This window comes from Bombyx mori, chromosome 26 (genome assembly GCF_030269925.1).
Source record: "Bombyx mori chromosome 26, ASM3026992v2".
Classification (NCBI taxonomy): Eukaryota; Metazoa; Arthropoda; class Insecta; order Lepidoptera; family Bombycidae; genus Bombyx; species Bombyx mori.
The window spans coordinates 834,150-852,610 of record NC_085132.1 but is presented as its reverse complement, the minus strand read 5'-3'; the positions used below and the strand labels follow the sequence as shown (position 1 = coordinate 852,610).

Sequence of the window (18,461 nt, the reverse complement as noted above, 5' to 3'; positions counted from 1 at the left end):
TGAACTGAACTCTTTCTTTTAAATACTGTCTTGAAGCTATGATTTTGTTCTAGTGTTTGTATTTGGGAAATGCACACGAGACAAGCACAAGCACATCGATTAAAAAATATATCTTTCAAAAACATATTATTGACTCCGACCGAGAATCGAATCTGGCGTAATAAATATGGGCTGCTAAAGATTTTTTCACACAAACAGGATCTTAAATTAATGCATAATAATCTACTTATGCTTACAAACATGTAATCAAGAAAGTCCATAAAATTGTGTTTTAAAATGTTCAGGAAATGAAAACAACTGATTATTTTCTAAATCAGTGTAAAATTTAAAATATTAACTTTTGAGATATATTTTAGTGTTAATTAGCAATTCAAAAATTACTGGAATTATTATAAAACGGGTGTAGGGTAAGCCTCAAAACTACATGTATATGAAAAAACGTATTTGACAAAATATGCGACATGTGCCCTTTTCGAAATTGCATATTCAAATATAGTCGTCATGGAACAAACCACGATGGCTCCGTTTTACCTCAAATGTTTTCCGTTAATTATCACCAAACGACGCACGTCCGAAAGACACTGACAAAAAAAATGTACTCAACAAACATTATTTTGGTCAAATACGTTCAATGTACAGAGGAAACCACAGTGTAAATATGAATTTCGTGTAAAAAAAACTAACACATATCCTTGGCGGACGTGACGTGTCAGGAAATTGTACAAACAATAAAAAAATATGCGATACGTGTAAAAATATATAGTTAAATCCGTCGTTAAGTCGTCGTGGCTTAAAGGATAAGACGTCCGGTGCATTCGTGTTGAGCGATGCACCGGTGTTCGAATCCCGCTGGCGGGTACCAATTTTTCTAATGAAATACGTACTTAACAAAGGTTCACGATTGACTTCCACGGTAAAGGAATGACATCATGTAATAAAAATCGAAAACCCGCAAAATTATAATTTGCGTAATTACTGGTGGTAGGAGTTTTTGTGAGTCCGCACGGGTAGGTTCCATCGCCCTGCTTATTTCTGCCGTAAAGCAGTAATTCGTTTCGGTTTGAATGGTGGGGCAGCCGTTGTGACTATACTGATACCCTTAGAACTATATCTCAAGGTGTGTGGCGCATTTAGTTGATAGATGTCTATGGGATCCAGTAACCAGTTAACACCAGGTGGGTTGTGAGCTCGTCCACCCATATATGCAATATTTTTTTTTAATAAATCCTGTTCTAAAATATACATTCCATGACTAAGGTTTGTGGTCGTATTATTTGTACTATGAAAATACGGCAGTTATATTTTTATTAATTGAACTAATTCCTTCACGGTATCGATCTAATTATTGACATGTCCGTGTAATGTAAACGTATAAACACGTCACGTAGCGATCATTCGGACCATTCCATCAGTACCGTACGTGCTTTTTCCTTTATTTACTTCTGGTCAATAAATCGAGTTCACGACGGGCCAGACAATGTATGCTTTTAATTCGTTGTTAAATGGCGATCGATGAATATTGGTATCACAAAAACGCAGCTCACTCTGAAATCGGTTCATAATCATATTCCCATTCGAGGAAACAATAGCCTGCCAATTTCCGGTCACAGTCCTCGTCGAACCCGTCGCTTGCGACCAAGGGCTTGACGAGTGAATTAATCCATAGACACAGCCCACTGAGTTTCTCGCCGGATCTTCTCAGTGGGTCGCGTTTTTTTTTTTACTGCTTAGATGGGTTGTCGAGCTCACAGCCCACCTGGTGTTAAGTGGTTACTGGAGCCCATAGACATCGACGACGTAAATGCGCCACCCACCTTGATATATAAGTTTTAAGATCTCAGTATAGTTACAACGGCTGCCCCGCCCTTCAAAGTGAAACGCATTACTGCTTCACGGCAGAAATAGGCAAGGGCGCTGGTACCTACCCGCGCGGACTCACAAGACGTCCTACCACCAGTAATTACGCAAATTACAATTTTGCAGATTTGATTTTTATTACACGATGTTATTCCTTCACCGTGGAAGTCAATCGTGAACATTTGTTAAATACGTATTTCATTAGAAAAATTGGTACTCGCCTGCGGGATTCGAACACCGGTGCATCGCTCAACACGACTGCACTGACTGGACGTCTTTATCCTTCAGGCCACGACGACTTCTACTCGTATGGTTTACTCTATTTAAATCCTGTTTCGCAGTGGAGGGCAGCAGAGAAGAGTCTCGTTCGCTGTAGCGCTGATGCACGACCCCGAACTCCTGATCTTGGACGAGCCGACGGTCGGAGTGGATCCACTGCTGAGGCAGTCGATCTGGACCCATTTGGTTCGGATCACCAGCTCCGGAGACAAGACCGTTATTATCACCACTCATTATATTGAGGAGGCCAGGCAGGCGCACTGCGTGAGTATCTTGTACTAACTAATCGAACTAGACGTCCCGCAGTAGTCGAAATTCGACTATAATTAATTGGAATTGTAAGTTTGTATACTATTATGATTCTATTTTCAGACTATTTATTATACTTCTATAATCAAATTTCGCCAAAACTACGCTACAGAAAAATATTAATAAAGACAAACAATATTTAAGATATTCTCAATTTGACCACAGACGTGAAGAACAAAAGTTTGACAATAAATAGTATGCATGCGTGTGTGCGTCAAATACATGGCATGTGGTGTGTGTGTTGTTTTCTTTATTGAAGTGAAACTTCTTTAGGCGCATGAGGGTAAAATTTTTACAGAACGTCACGCAGGTATGCAACGGAAGTGACGTCAAACTACTATTGAAATTAAGTACTTGTCAAATGTCAGTAATAGTAGTTGTTGTATTTTTCCAACTGGAAAGGCAAATGTATCATCATACCATACAGCCTAATATTTTATAATTTTTTTGTGAAAAATGTTAATAGGAATTGGAATGAAATGAAATGAATTTGGAACATTAATCAAATAGCATGAAATTAGTCAATTCAATTGGCAAAATATTAGTCATGTACAATTTAGAAATCTAAACATAATGTGACTGTCAACACTGAGGTTTGAGATTGACATTTGACACACTTTTGGCGGGAACATATCTTCCTTTTTCCCTTCCTCTAAGTCTCGGAAATCTAAAGTTTTAGATTTGTATAAATATAAGCAAGACTCATAAATTGGTTCGCCAAAAAGTTTCACTTCTGACATGTGTACTTTATACGCACGCACTTTTTTTTGATTTAATGTATCGTTTATGCATTATTTAAAAAAAAATTAGCATTGTGCACTCCTTCTCTGTATTCTCTATAAATATGGGAAATTTCATACTCCTCAGTCCACGCAATTTTCGTAAAAAGGGGTAAAAAGTTTTTGCTTCACGTATTAATATATAGATGACATTTTAAATATCACATCTGATAGTTGCGGTGTGCACGCAATGAAAACAATTTCAAAATGAGCTGTGTCATCAAGCGTCTAAACGAAAAGTAATTACGTTTAGTTACACAAATTAATATTCTATTTTGAATACGTAAGAGGTGTGGTTGACTATCTTTTTTTTTATAAATAACGCCAAAAATATAATTGAAGAATTGTCACTTCTTAGTTTTTCGATTAAAATACTTTGGTAATCGCTTGATTTAAGAGAGACGGAACGTGTAATATTTTTTTTTTATTGGACAATGCCACAAAATACTTGTTCATAGGTCGTTCGAAGTATAAAATTATTTTTTATAATTTTTTTAGATAAGCCACTTTGATTCCAAAGGTGCGATGTGTTGTATATGTATTGTATATAGTATAAATCGATTGGTAATTAACGGACCAGTGTGTTTAATGCGAGTTTTTTAACGTTCTCGATAACGGAAAAGTTAAGTCATATTTGTATGCAATTGGAACAGCGCCCCTAGCGGCAAACGTTCCGACTCTATACAAATTGGAATTAACTTTAACGCTATCGAGAACGTTAAAAAAACCACTAAGCACACTGTACGTCAAGCACGAAAATCTATCGAATTCGTAATCTAAATGTATCGAGTCTACGATACGACAACGGATCATTTTACATTAGATGGAAGTACTCGATCGCCAGTCTTCGAGATTTACGTTACCTACCGTATGTCAAAACAATTTTCGTGCTCTCGGTTATAAATTTCGAGTTTTACGAACGATACGAACTCGAAATTTGTGTGGGTTTTTATAACGTTGTCGATAGCGAGAACGTTATAAAAACCCACTAAGAACAGTGTACGTCAAGGACGAAAATCTATCGAATTCGTAATCTAAATGTATCGAGTCGTCGCTACGACAACGGATCATTACATTAGATGGTAGTACCTTTTTTTTTTATTTTTTATTGCTTAGATATAAGGACGAGCTCACAGCCCGCCTGGTGTTAAGTGGTTACTGGAGCCCATAGACATCTACAGCGTAAATGCGCCACACACCTTGAAATATAAGTTCTAAGGTCTCAGTATAGTTACAACGGCTCCTAACCTAACGGTACCTACTCGATAGCCAGCCTTTGAGATTTACCTTACCGTATTTTTTTTTTTTATTGCTTACATCGATGGACGATCTTACAGCCCACCTGGTGTTGAATGGTTACTGGAGCCCCCCACCTTGAGATATAAGTTCTAAGGTGTCAGTATAGTTACAACGGCTGCCCCACCCTTCAAACGGAAACGCATTACTGCTTCACGGCAGAAATAGGCAGGGCGGTGGTACCTACCCGCGCGGACTCACAAGAGGTCCTACCACCAGTAAAAAAGTCCACCAGTGTTTAAGTCCTGTACATTTTTTTTCGACAGTGATACGAATACTTTTTCGATAGTCATTCGTGCTCACCCCTCAGAGCGTGCAGCAACAAGTAAGTTTGTTATTCCTGGACAACGCAACGTGTTTCATAATTTCAAAATTACAAATCGAACACGGACGGAACCGCGGGGCGTGCCTAGTACGTTAGACGATAGTTTGAAATTAATTATGGATTCAATTAAAAGAACATCAAACAAAGATAAGTTGTTACAATTATTGAGAACTTAAAAAAAATTAATAGCTAACACAAAAATTAATTAACTGACCACATAAAACGCGTAAAACTTCCTCAATCATTTCATTAGTGTTCATGATATGCCGGACTTTTAGATCGTAAGTGAACATTGAATCGCTTCTGTCTGTCGGTATACCTAGCCCATCATATACGAATCGCATTATTACTTCGCAGTGAAAACAAGCAGGACGGAGCCTCTGTTGTTAAGCCATTGCTCAACTGTCAATTGAATTACAGCTGTTGCATACGCGCTAGCAACATTAAATGCGTGTTTGTGATGGTCAGAATCATCTCATTTCATTTAATTTCATCCCAGTTAATTAATGTTTCAAATTAATCATCTTCATTTCATTTCATTCGAATTCACTCCATATTATCATTTTTCATAAAAATAAGAATATAAATTAAAATAAGACATGACCTAAAGGTCTTAGTTACCAGGTCATAAAGTCCTTTAAAAAAAAGTGACACTCAGAGAACGTCAACCTTAGTCATTTTTTTATTCTACCCGGATACAGTTTGGGGGAATAGGGAGGGGGGTTCGAGGGGGCAAGGGTGATTTGAAAAGTACGGTTTTTTTATTGCCCATGTAGGCAGACGAGCATACGGCCCACCTGAGAGTGAGTGGTTACCGTCGCGCATGGACTTCAGCAATGCCAGGAGCAGAGCTAAGCCGCTGCCTACCGTTAAGTACTCTCCACAAGCCTCGATTGAAGAAAGATAATATGTCATAGCACTCGGGAAACACCGTAGAGGGGAGCTCATTCCAAAGCCGTGTATTGAGCACAGAATTTTTATACAAATGATGAGAGTTCGTGACAGTATCCTGACGTCAGTCAGATTGTTAGAGAAACGTCAGCTTGACTCAGTCAGTCAGTCGTCGATTAAAAAAAAAGTCGTTCGAAAATTCAAAAAATCATCGAAACATTCGATTAAGGATATATTATTATATGATATACATAATTGAATTAATTGAGACGCTTCTAAAATAAAATCGTTTTTCAAATTAATTATTTTTGCTAATTAATTCATCGCATTTTCCACGCGTACACGTGACGTCTGAGCTCCGAAGTTGAACTGACTTAAGAGACAAAGCTTTGCCCGCGGGTTTCGCTTGCCTAATTTTTTTATTATTTATTATAACAACTACAGCTTCTTTAGCCCCTTGTTATATTTGAGTCGACTATTATCAAAGCCGGCAATCTGACTTTTGGACAATGATTGGTAAATCAGAAAAACGAATTATTGACTTTGTATTCCATTGGCAGTCACAAAACTCTTCGGAACGACATCTTAGATAAATAACAGGTTAACTATTAACCTTTATTTAATGCAAGTTTTGAACCGTATTCTTTGAAGGAGACGATTATATTCAAATCAATCTGTATTGACATATCAATAAAATTTTTTTGTCCAAATGCACAGATTGCCACCTTTGATAATAGACGACTCATTTTCACTTTTATTTTTTATATTTTGACTGTTGACGACAGGGAAAGGCTGTTCTCAAAATGAAATTGATAAATTGATAGCACTAAAACTCGTTAATGGTTATTCAATAATTAATAACAAAAGAAGTTGTTTGACAAATAAATGAGAAATTGGTACTTACTATTCGTCTTTCCCTATTTGTATGTATCAGCAGATTTTGTTGAACGTTTCAGCACGAGGTCGTTGACCTTGTCCGTCGACTGTATTTTAATTGTAATACATTGCGTGGACGATAATGTTTTTAGCTTTAACCCACTCAGTAGCCGAACAATTCAAATGTAATTCATTGTTTTTTTATTTTTTAAGCTATTGCATGTTTTATCGCGGGCTTTAAGAGCGGCGACCGAATGAAGAAATTCCGTAACGAAAATAAAACCTAACAACCCCCACTCCGCCTACCCTGTAGCTCGCGTTCAACACATTCACACGTTGCGCTTGTGTAGTGTTTGTGAATAAGCGCGCGGCGTGACGTCGCACTGCATGCGTATCATGAAAAGTCTGCCCATCTCTCTCTCGCGCGGTCTAGCTTATATAGTGTGAAGGGGACAGTCAATGTTTTGCTTTTGTTAATGTTTATAAATATAGCGTGGTCTTATTTTATTATTGTTTTAATATTAAATTATTATTGTCTAATTATAATTGCATAAGTTGATAAAAAAATGCTATGCTATGCTTTACCGCGGCAGTCCCCGAGTGCTATTATTTTTATTTATTTATTGCTTAGATGTGTGGACGAGCCCACAAGGTGTTAAGTGGTTACCGGAGCCAATAGACATCTACAACGTAAATATCGCAACCCACCTTAAGACACGAGTTGTAAGGTCTCACTTTTAACAGTACAACGGCTACCCTGCCCTTCAAACTGAAACGTATTACTGCTTCACGCCAGAAGTAGGCAGGGTACCTACCCTTGCTGACTCACAAAATGTCCTACCACCAGTAAATTGATTCTCAAATATAAATTGATATTAATTATTAATTAAGTTGTCTGCGTGTCATCAATACGGCTGACTAACTACAATTGACATAAAACTATTTAGTATCCACTGTAATCGGGTAGTAACAATCAACTTCTGTTTTGCTGAAGCACCGAAAGAAGCTTGCACCAAAAAGCGCGTCACCTGCAAATAGTTCAAAAGCTCAGGCAGGATTGGCATGTCATGCACTTATGTGGTATCGTTGTGCCTGCTTTTATGCCAGAATGTAACTATGCTTGAGACCTTAGAACTTATATCTCAAGGTGGGTTGCGCATTTACGTTGTAGATGTCTATGGGCTCCAGTAACCCCTTAACACCAGGTGGGCTGTGAGCTCGTCCACCCACCTCAGCAATAAAAATAATAATAATAATAATCGGTTTAAACAAACAAACGGACATGATCATGCGATTTTTGAGACTACAATTCTATAAGTTTACTAGCTGACCCGGCAGACTTCGTAGTGCCTCAATCGTTAAATGAGTCGACTATTGTCAAAGCCGGCAATGTGACTTTTGGATAATTATTGGTAAATCAGAAAAACGAATTATTGACTTTGTATTCCATTGGCAGTCACAAAACTCTTCTGAACGACATCTTAGATAAATAACAGGTTGAGTATTAGCCTTTATTTAATGCAGGTTTTGAACCGTATTCTTTGAAGGAGACGATTATATTCAAATCAATCTGTATTGAAATATCAATAAAAAAATTTTGTCCAAATGCACAGATTGCCACCTTTGATAATAGACGACTCAAATAAAAGACCTAAACTTTTGTATAAAATAAACTTAAAACAAACAAAAGGAATCCGTCCGACGGGGGACACGTCAAAGGGAAAACAAAATTGTTATTTTTATTTATAATCCGAGCATTTTCATGTTTATTTACCTTTTAAACCTCTGGACTTCCACAAATCATTCAAGAACAAAATTAGCCAAATCAGTCTAGCCGTTGTCGAGTTTTAGCGAGACTAACGAACAGCAATTCATTTTTATATATATAGATAAGTTTGTTCAACTGTTTTCGTGGAAATTAACATATTTTTTGTTTCATTTTATATTCGTCGTGCGATCAGCCTTGTATACGGTATGTTGTTTTTTCGCTAAAAGTAATAACGTAATGAATGTAGGTATCCTTGAAGTTTTTTTTTTTGTATTATAATTCAAAAGTTTCCGTGCTTGATCTTCCGCTAAAATTAGCCATAAAATGACCGATGAATTTTTATTTTTAATCTTAACATTTCTGAATCGAAATAAATGCATGTACATATTTATGTATGCATAATAAGATATATCAGAACGTTAGAGGCATAAGATCGGATATCCATTTAATCTATAATTGTTACAGTCTTAAGATCGGTATCTCTACGATAAAACACAAAAGGAAATATTAAAGTTATTGCGATTATAAACATTATGAAATGACTAGAAATGAGAGCTCACATCATACTGGCCTTATTTGGTTTACGGACATGGTCGTTTTTATAATTACACCTCCGTTAGAATTTAAGTCGCAAGTTCTTTAGAATACAACAATATTTTTTTTGCGTGACGTTTCAACGAACAAAAGAACAATTCAGATAAAAAATTGCTAATTAGTTTTAATTTAAACCCAGACCTTGTCTTCCTATTTGTGAACATCTTCAAAGCAACGTTTTTTTTTTACGTATGGCGATGAAAATTTTTGAAGTCGTCGTGGCCTAAAGGATAAGACGTTGAGTGCATTCGTGTTGAGCGATGCACCGGTATTCGAATCCCGCAGGCGGGTATCAATTTTTCTAATGAAAAACGTACTCAACAAATGTTCACGATTGACTTCCACGGTGAAGGAATAACATCGTGTAATAAAAATGAAACCCGCAAAATTATAATTTGCGTAATTAATGGTGGTAGGACCTCTTGTGAGTCCGCACGGGTAGGTATCACCACTCTGCCTATTTCTGCCGTGAAGCAGTAATGCGTTTCGGTTTGAAGGGTGGGGCAGTCGTTGTAAATATACTGAAAACTTAGAACTCATATCTCAAGGTGGCGGCATTTACCTTGTATATGTCTATGGGCTCCGGTAACCACTTAACACCAAATGGGCGGTGAGCTCGTCCACCCATTTATACAATCTATACTAATACATAAATCTACAGTGGTTTTTACGGATGTTCCGTTATAACTACTGAACCATGCATCCGATTGACTTGAAACTTGATATCCATGTAGAAAATACATGTTCAATAATACAATATGTATTCCTAATTTTATTTTTCGTTTTATTTCAGATTGGTCTGATGAGGAGCGGTCGTCTCCTCGCCGAGGAGTCCCCACAGGCCTTACTTAGAATGTACAGCTGCATATCGTTGGAAGATGTCTTCCTAAAACTATCCAGAAAACAGGGTAAGTGAATAACTTTGTTGATTTGTTCAGTATATCATTTTAGGACAGACCTCACATGATGTCCATCCGGTTGTTGATCATAAGATAGGGGCAATCCGGCTCCTTGACCTACTTCCACTAGGATCCGTATCACATTGCTACTAGATTCCTACACAACACCCTAGTTCTCAACCTCCGAAATCACTACATAGTATAAAACAAAGTCGCTTTCTCTGCCCCTAATCTGTACCTATGTATGCTTAAATCTTTAAAACTACGCAACAGATTTTGATGCGATTTTTTTTAATAGACAGAGTGATTGAAGAGGAAGGTTTATATGTATAATAACATTTTGGGGAGATATACGACAAAGGGAAGATCTTCCACCGAACGGGTGATATTGCTCGGTAGACCGACGGTCCGAATGTTGTTGTTCGGATTCGGAACTTGTATATATGCGCTTTATCTTGAAAACGTCGTAAATGAGATTCAGGCATCTGTCAATTATCTTGCGTTGTATGATGGTTACCCGCACGGAATAGATAAATAAGGTTGGAAAGGCCTTTGCTCTAATTTTGTATTAGAACCAGTGTCGCCGCTTCATCCCCACTATTTTAATTTCTACACATACACACACTGTGATTACAAGTATTTCGCACACAACAAAAACACCCACACATAAATCTCAGGACAGATATTCGTTCGCAAACTAGCACAAAACACCCGTAGGCATACACACTCACACACGCAAAAAGGCAATAAAAATGTTCATACACGCTAGTGCTTGATAAAATCGATATTCTTTATCGATAAACTATCTGATGAATGAATGGAGAAAATGAAACATGAAATAAATATTGAAAAAAAAAACTATTTTACTTTTATTAATTACAAATAGTCACTGTCGCTGGAATAAAACGTATTTGTTTAGCAGTTGGCGCTTGCTATTAATTGCGAATGAATTTTTCAAAACTAAGTGTATTCTGATTTTTTTTATGATAAAATCATTTTCAGTAAAATGTTTAGAGCAAATAGTACTCGTCTTTGTCTCCAGTTTCCTCTACCTGTCACGTCAATCCATTGTTCCCTGGCGTTAGGTTCTTTAGGAAACCTAAAATTTTTAATTTACTGCATAAGTCAAATAGCATTTTACTTAGATTTTAATACGTCTTAGACAATATAGTAAATACCCGTAAATTAGAGGTCTACATGTCCCTTTATATTATACCTTCACTTTAATTCAATGATAATAATTCAATAATAATAATACATATTTATTTTACTCAAAATACGTCTCACTAAGAATATACTAGGTATCATTAATTAAATATAAAATAATGCAAAAATTATCCATGTCAAATGTAAATATAGTCGAGAATTCTGTCGATGATTTTACCACATGGTCACCTCACTATCGACAAACTGCACGGCCAATCAGGGCAAAGGCCGAAATTTCAAAGATTGAAGTGTAGAGAACACAATGCATGTAGTACATTGGAAGCTGACTTGGTCATTGCGTTCATTGGGCGAGTACACATCGCGCAATGTATGCTATTTATAACTTGCTGCAATAATATTGTTAATGTTTGGAATTTCATAATGCTCAGTATATTTTTATGTTTTAGACAAATAATATTGTAATTAAATGGTAATTTCGACTTACGGATCGAAAGATATACCTCCCCGCTCTATACTTGAGGTCTGATTTTTTGTTTTACAAGTTATAATTGCACAACACGGCACTATAAAGCGGAGATCTGTTCGCCAAGTAGTCCGAAGCGCACTAAACGCGGTGAATGAAAGAATCGGTCGAGTTATGTTTGTTCTATCATAACAGTGGCACGCTTGCCCCGCCTACATTACCATTCCAACCTTATTTATCTATTCCGTGGTTACCCGCCACAACATCCATTAAATAGTGGAGAAATCTATTCTAATATTATAAAGAGAAAATATTTGTTTGTTTGTTTGTATTGAATAGGCTCCGAAGCTACGGAACCTCTTTAAAAAAAAATTTTCACTATTTGGAAGCTACACTATTCCCGAGTGACATAGGTCATATTCTATTTTGAAAAAATCAAGGATCCTTACTAAAACTCCAATAATGTAACCCAAGCTTTAAAAAAATTACCCTAAAATTTTCTTTACGTCGCGTGCTCTGAGAAAACTATTGATGATAGGATAAAATAATGTACTACGAATTTGTAGAACACATTATTAATTACAAAAAGTATCGCGATAGCATATGTCTAACTATTATAGCTATGCCGCAATAAGTGTTCTTTTATTTAAAAAAATAAAACAACGTCAAATATCGTTGAAATTTTTGTTAGACTCGAACGGAGCCGGAGCGGGCCGCTATCCATAATAAATTACAGTTTCCGAAGCGAAGTGAGGGCGGGTCGCTAGTATATTATAAATATAATCGAGTCTTGTTTGTGACAATTGTCGACTTGAAACCACCATAAACAAACGACAAAATGAAACACGATTTTGAATGTTAAATATAAAATGAGTTTTATTGTAAAAAAAAGCGTGGAGTGCATGTTATCAATAGTTATAAATGTATTTGAACAAATATGAGTTATTTTGATAATATCCTGACAAGCACCCCACGCTTTTTTTTGTACAATAAAAATGTTTTTTCTTACACTATTTTTTATTCAAATTTATTAAAATTTATTTCCTAATTTTTAATTGGATTTCCTATAAAAGCGTAGTTTTTAGTTTTTTTTTAATTATTATTTATTTTTAATTTTTTAATTGAATTTTTCATAAATATCATCTGAATCATTTGATAACTTATCCGAGAAATAGGTGATTGACGCGCCTGGTAGTTTCCCTTCTTGGTCTTGACGCAGACACTCCGAGTTTCAGGAAAATAAAAAAATCGCTAATCCTGATTATCTCAACCGTAATCCGTAAGGATAACGGATCAAACTGTTAAAAATATTGAATTATCATCGGTCCTTAATAAGTATGCCAAATTTCGAGTTAATCCGACGTTTTGAAGAGGGTCAGAATCATGTTCAAATATTCCGTTACATACTAACATACGTATGAAGCTAATAAAAGCGTATTAAAAGCCTTAATGCGACCGGGAACGGAAGGCGCGGTGTGGTGGTTAGTGGCACGGTTAGGTCAACGAACCGATCATACGTTCAACATATGTATGTATATACATAGCTCCTCGCCCTTTCATATAAAAAGCAGTCAAGCATAAGGCTTCATGACGACGCGGGTTTGCAGTAACATGTTAACAAATGACATCGATAATATAATAATATCTAATTACCTTGCTAATGGACATCAACAGAAAGTTTTAATTGTGAGCACGAATATGATGCAATCATTAAGTCGGAGTAGCCGGGGTGGTTTTAACCCTTTGTAACGTCAACCCCACGTCGCGTCACTCCTGACCAGTGGTCGGAGTAGGTAGATTGATTTTATATACTTTCGTCAAGATATTATAATATAGACATGCCATTTTATACATAATGGATATTTTTTAAATTAAAAAAAATTTTAATCCTCATCCGATACAATTTCTATATTTATGAGATAAAGTAACAAAAAGCCCTGTCTAAGTTTTGTCTCATATTGACAAGCGTAATTTCTAATTCAACAGATAGGGACAAAATACGGTGTAACTATACCACGGTGTTTTTGTATAAAATAAAATACTGCTTTCTTTCACCATTATCTAGCACTGGTAGTGTAGATTATTATTATTAATACGTCTTTCACCTTAAACACTGATTCATGCTAATTTCAAAATTCCGGAACAAATATCACTATAAATATGAAGTTCCGGTATTTTGGAGGCATATCCATATTATCCTCTACGTTTGACGTCAACGACCTTAAATCAATCTACCTACTCCGACCTCAACTCATGACCGATCACTCAATCCAAGCAAATAAGTTCCAATGTTTCCCGAATCTCAATGCCCGTCCGATCCAACACTATCTTGACTATACAATTAGAAGATAAAAATTTATATATCTTCATTTACGGATTTCGAAAACCTGACCATTACATTTGAATTTTAATGTATTTAATTTTATTTTACTGTTTCCGACATATCGTACAGTTTTTTATGATAGTAAAATGATTTTAATCAAAACTAGAATAAATTTGTTTGATAATCGAGCGCAAAGGCATCAGAGCGTCGCATCGCGCCTTGCAATACCTCGCAACACAAGGCTGCGTATTTGTGAAACGTTGCTAGAATTGGATACATCGGAAGTCATATTACATGTAACCTCATTGTGCGTTCATGTCACAAGATCATAATGGCAGTGTTGCTAAACAAATCCGAAATTCATATTTAATACTAGTAAAAATATTAATTAATAACCAAATATGTACTTAGAAAAAAAATGTGTGCGTGTACTAGTGTACACACGTAAGAAGTGAAACTTCTTTATGGCCTTATTTTTCGAAAAATGATCTACATGCAACTTTCTAGAAATTGGTTAAATAAAGTTAAATTAGATAAAGTTTAAACAAAAGGATTTTATTATCATAGACATGAATACAAAAAAAATGTGTGCGTGTACTAGTGTACACACGTAAGAAGTGAAACATTAATGCTATCCCTACTCCGTTGGAGAAAGTGAAAGTACTCTTCGTCTGAACCAACCGTGGTAGGGGCAAGAAAAAGATGGCGCGTAACGGAAAAATGTGACGCGTAACCGAAAAATGTGACGGTAAATTTTTTTCCAACGCCGATAAAGAAGTTTCACTTCAAAAAGATGGCGCGTAACGGAAAAATGTGACGCGTAACCGAAAAATGTGACGGTAAATTTTTTTCCAACGCCGATAAAGAAGTTTCACTTCAAAAATTGTTGGTTAATGTTGGCGCTATAAAGTTGATAATTCTTAACTTTAGAACGCTAATCCTTAGTTTTTTTGACAATAACAAAAATTATAGACACCTACTATATAATTAATAAGAATCTTATTAACAAACAAGGGAATGTAAATTATTTTTTGCTTCAAACATTGCACACAAGCTTCACATCGAAATATATTATTAGAAGTCGTCGTGGCCTAAACGATAAGACGTCCGGTGCATTCGTGTTGAGCGATACATCGGTGTTAGAATCCCAGGCGGATACCAATTTTTCTAATGGTATACGTACTCAAAGAATGTTCACGATTGACTTCCACGGTGAAGGAATAACATCGTGTAATAAAAATCAAACCCGCAAGATTATAATTTGCGTAATTACTGGTGGTAGGATCTCTTGTGAATTCGCACGGGTAAGTACCACCACCCCGCCTATTTCTGCCGTTAAGCAGTAATGCGTTTCGATTTGAAGGGTGGGGGCAGCCGTTGTAACTATACTGAGACCTTAGAACTAATATCTCAAGGTGACGTAGTTACGTCGTAGATGTCTATGGTTTCCGGTAACCACTTAACACCAGGTGGGCTGTGAGCTCGTCCACCCATCAAAGCAATAAAAAAAATATCTCTAATATTCTCACGTTGATTCTTTTTATACTCATAAAGCAGAAATAATCCAATACTTAAAGTGTATGATGAGGTCTGACTTCGTACGATAATCGTATATTATATCGTGTCGTATCGTATAATTAAGACTACGATCTCGGGGAATTACGTAAATTATTGTCGACACAAAACATTCACGTGTTGGAAATTTTCTCGAACGTTTATAATAAATGATTATCTGTTTAATGTTCTTTGAATTTTGAAACAGGTTGTTCTACATATAAATGTAGTACACAATATTATAAGATTTACATATTATTATGTATATTTGAAATTGAAACTTATTTAGTACAGTCACTGAATTTTGATGCAAAAAACGACATCAAAATGAATCGTATCTATAATCTATAATAATATTATAAAGAGGAAAGATTTGTTTGTTTGTTTGTTTCGAATAGGCTCCGAAACTACTGGACCAATTTGAAAAATTCTTTTTCCATTAGAAGCCGACATTGTCCCTGATGAACATAGGCAACTTTTTTTAATTTTTTTTTTGGTTTCATGTTTGTTTTAATTTTTCAGAAGCGAAGCGAGGGCGGGTCGCTAGTATATTATATACATGAATAGGATTTAGCCTGCGGGAGAATCATTGTACTTGTGCGAGTTTTTAACGTTCTCCTAACGTTTGCCTACGTTTGCCGCTAGGGGCGCTGTTCCAATTTTTTATTGCTTTGACGGGTGGACGAGTTCACAGCCAACCTGGTATTAAGTGGTTACTGAAGCCCATAGACATCTACAACGTAAATGCGCCACCCACCTTGAGACAAGTTCTAAGGTCTCAAGTATAGTTACAACGGCTGCCCCACCCTTCAAACCGAAACGCATTACTGCTTCACGGCACAAATAGGCGGGGTGGTGGTACCTACCCGGCATACAAATTTGAGTTAACTTTTACGCTATCGAGAACGTTAAAAAACTCACACTAGGCACACAAATAAAGGATACTCCTGAAGGTATTGCTTGCAACGCGTGCGTATGACTCAACTAATTTACCTTCTCTTAGGCCGCTTGTTTTTTCGTAGTTACCAGAGTCCACAGAGATAATAACATGAGATAATAACTAAGCTTCCTTTTCCTCTATTGAGTCCCAGGACCGCTTCCGATAAAGATACGCCGATAACGCAAAATTAACTTTTCCTATGACCACATTTAATATTCTTCTAATACAGTCGTAACACATTAGATAATAAATAATAGTTTAAAAAAACTAAAAAAAATTTAAAGAAAATCCAACTAAAAACATAAAATTAAATTTGAATTAAAAATAGTGTAAGAAAAAATGTTTTTATTGTAAAAACAAAGCGTGGGGTGCATGGTATCAGTAGTTGTAAATATTTTATGAACAGATGTGTGTAGAAGGGTTATTTTGATAATATCCTGAATAGCAACCCACGCTTTTTTACAATAAAATATTTTTTTATTTTTTAGTTGGATTTCAATTATTTCAATATATTTTTTATATATATTGAATTGTCTTCGGTCTTTAATAAGTATGCCAAATTTCGAGTTAGTACGACGTTTTAAGGGGGGTCAAAATCATGTTTCAAATAGAAATTTCATATTAGAAACATCATTTTGATCATGGTTATGAGAAATGAGAAACATCGTTATGAAACATCAAAATGGTGTTTCTAATATGGTTTTCGTTGTCATTTTAAAGCAACATAGACTTTGATAGATACAATACCGTCCTTGTTAAGTAACTTGAACGAGTAATGTTTTTCTTTTCAGGTCAATCGAATCAAGTAGTGGAACTAAACGTGACCGGCGGAGGAGCCCTCGGTCTGAACAAGATGTGTAAGCGCGAGGAGGCGCCCTACGCGGCCGAGGACGGGCAGGTCGTGGGCCTGAACTTCCACCAGTCCAAGGAGGTGCTCATTGTAGACCACGGAGCTGGGTCTAACGGAGACGTGAGTTCCAAATGTCTTATTACGTTTTTTATAGCTCGGTAACTATTAGAGGCCATGGACATCGCCGCGAATGTCGTTACAAACGTTAAAACACGACCGGTAGTCGGCAGGAGTAGACATAATGGTTCTTAGTAAAAATAACCGATTTATCATGAATTTATTTTCAGATTCCCGGTAAAGTCACGGAGGTCGTGGCCGCGGAGTGCGAAGACTGCGGGAATTGTTTCAATGTAAGTTCGATTCTAATATATAAACAAATATTTATCCAAAACTATCTGAAAAGTATTAAAAGCGAATGTTTCTCTTCGTGTTTTTGCATTGCCAGCAGATCAGCGGTCTCGAAATTGGTATAAAGTCAATTAACAACAACAATAACAATCCCGTATGCACACACACACACAAACACACGCGACGCAAGAACACTTCATAACCATGCTTACGCATACTCACTAGTGCATAAAGAAACGAACGTGACTCAGGCGCCACGAGTCTCCATTAGCAAAAGTCACTGTGATTTAGGTGATGATTTATTTATGAGCGGATTTTTACAGTGTTTTAGATATACTTGAGGTATCTACCATAATTTTTAGATCCTCGGCGCTTGGGATCCTCTGTTTTATTGCCCCGCCCTTCTCTTCACCTTCAAACACTCAACTGGTCCTTCGCTCTGTGTCCTTTACCCATGTAGCGGAATAAAATATATTAAAAACACCCATGAACCTTAAAAAACTCCTACTAATCATTTTTGTAAGGAAATAAAGGAAAGACACATACACTATAAGTAGGGAATTAGCAGCAGAACGACCTCTCACAGCTGCTGAATCATAGCATGACTGTTTGTATGTCTGTACGACACATGAGACCCAAGACTCGGCCGCTGGACCCACGAGTGGACCGCACGGCTACTTCACAGCGGAAAAAGAGAGCTTGTTTAATAGAAAGCTTACGTGATAATTCCAGCTGACGTCGAGAGGGAAGATAAAAGCGTTGATCCAGAAGAACTTCCTGCGCATGTGGAGGAACATCGGCGTGATGCTGTTCATCTTCGTTCTCCCAGTGATGCAAGTCATTCTCTTCTGTCTGGCCATCGGAAGGGATCCGACAGGACTACGGATCGTGAGTATTTTTGTTATTAATTCTTTATTGTACACAAGAATGGAGTTTATAATAC

The 18,461-nt window shown here is 36.5% G+C and overlaps 1 protein-coding gene across 2 annotated transcripts in view; it reads left to right on the top strand.

Annotated features, from left to right (window-relative positions):
• The window catches only part of LOC101745694 (ABC transporter G family member 23), a 94,593-nt gene that overhangs the window by 69,387 nt on the left and 6,745 nt on the right, over positions 1–18,461 (top strand). For both annotated transcript variants that reach the window (XM_038020727.2, XM_038020729.2), the window contains 5 exons: positions 2,199–2,400; positions 9,768–9,882; positions 17,112–17,290; positions 17,458–17,520; positions 18,251–18,406. In XM_038020727.2, coding sequence (XP_037876655.1) covers positions 2,199–2,400; positions 9,768–9,882; positions 17,112–17,290; positions 17,458–17,520; positions 18,251–18,406 — 715 coding nt within the window. The remainder of the gene's footprint in view (positions 1–2,198; positions 2,401–9,767; positions 9,883–17,111; positions 17,291–17,457; positions 17,521–18,250; positions 18,407–18,461) is intronic.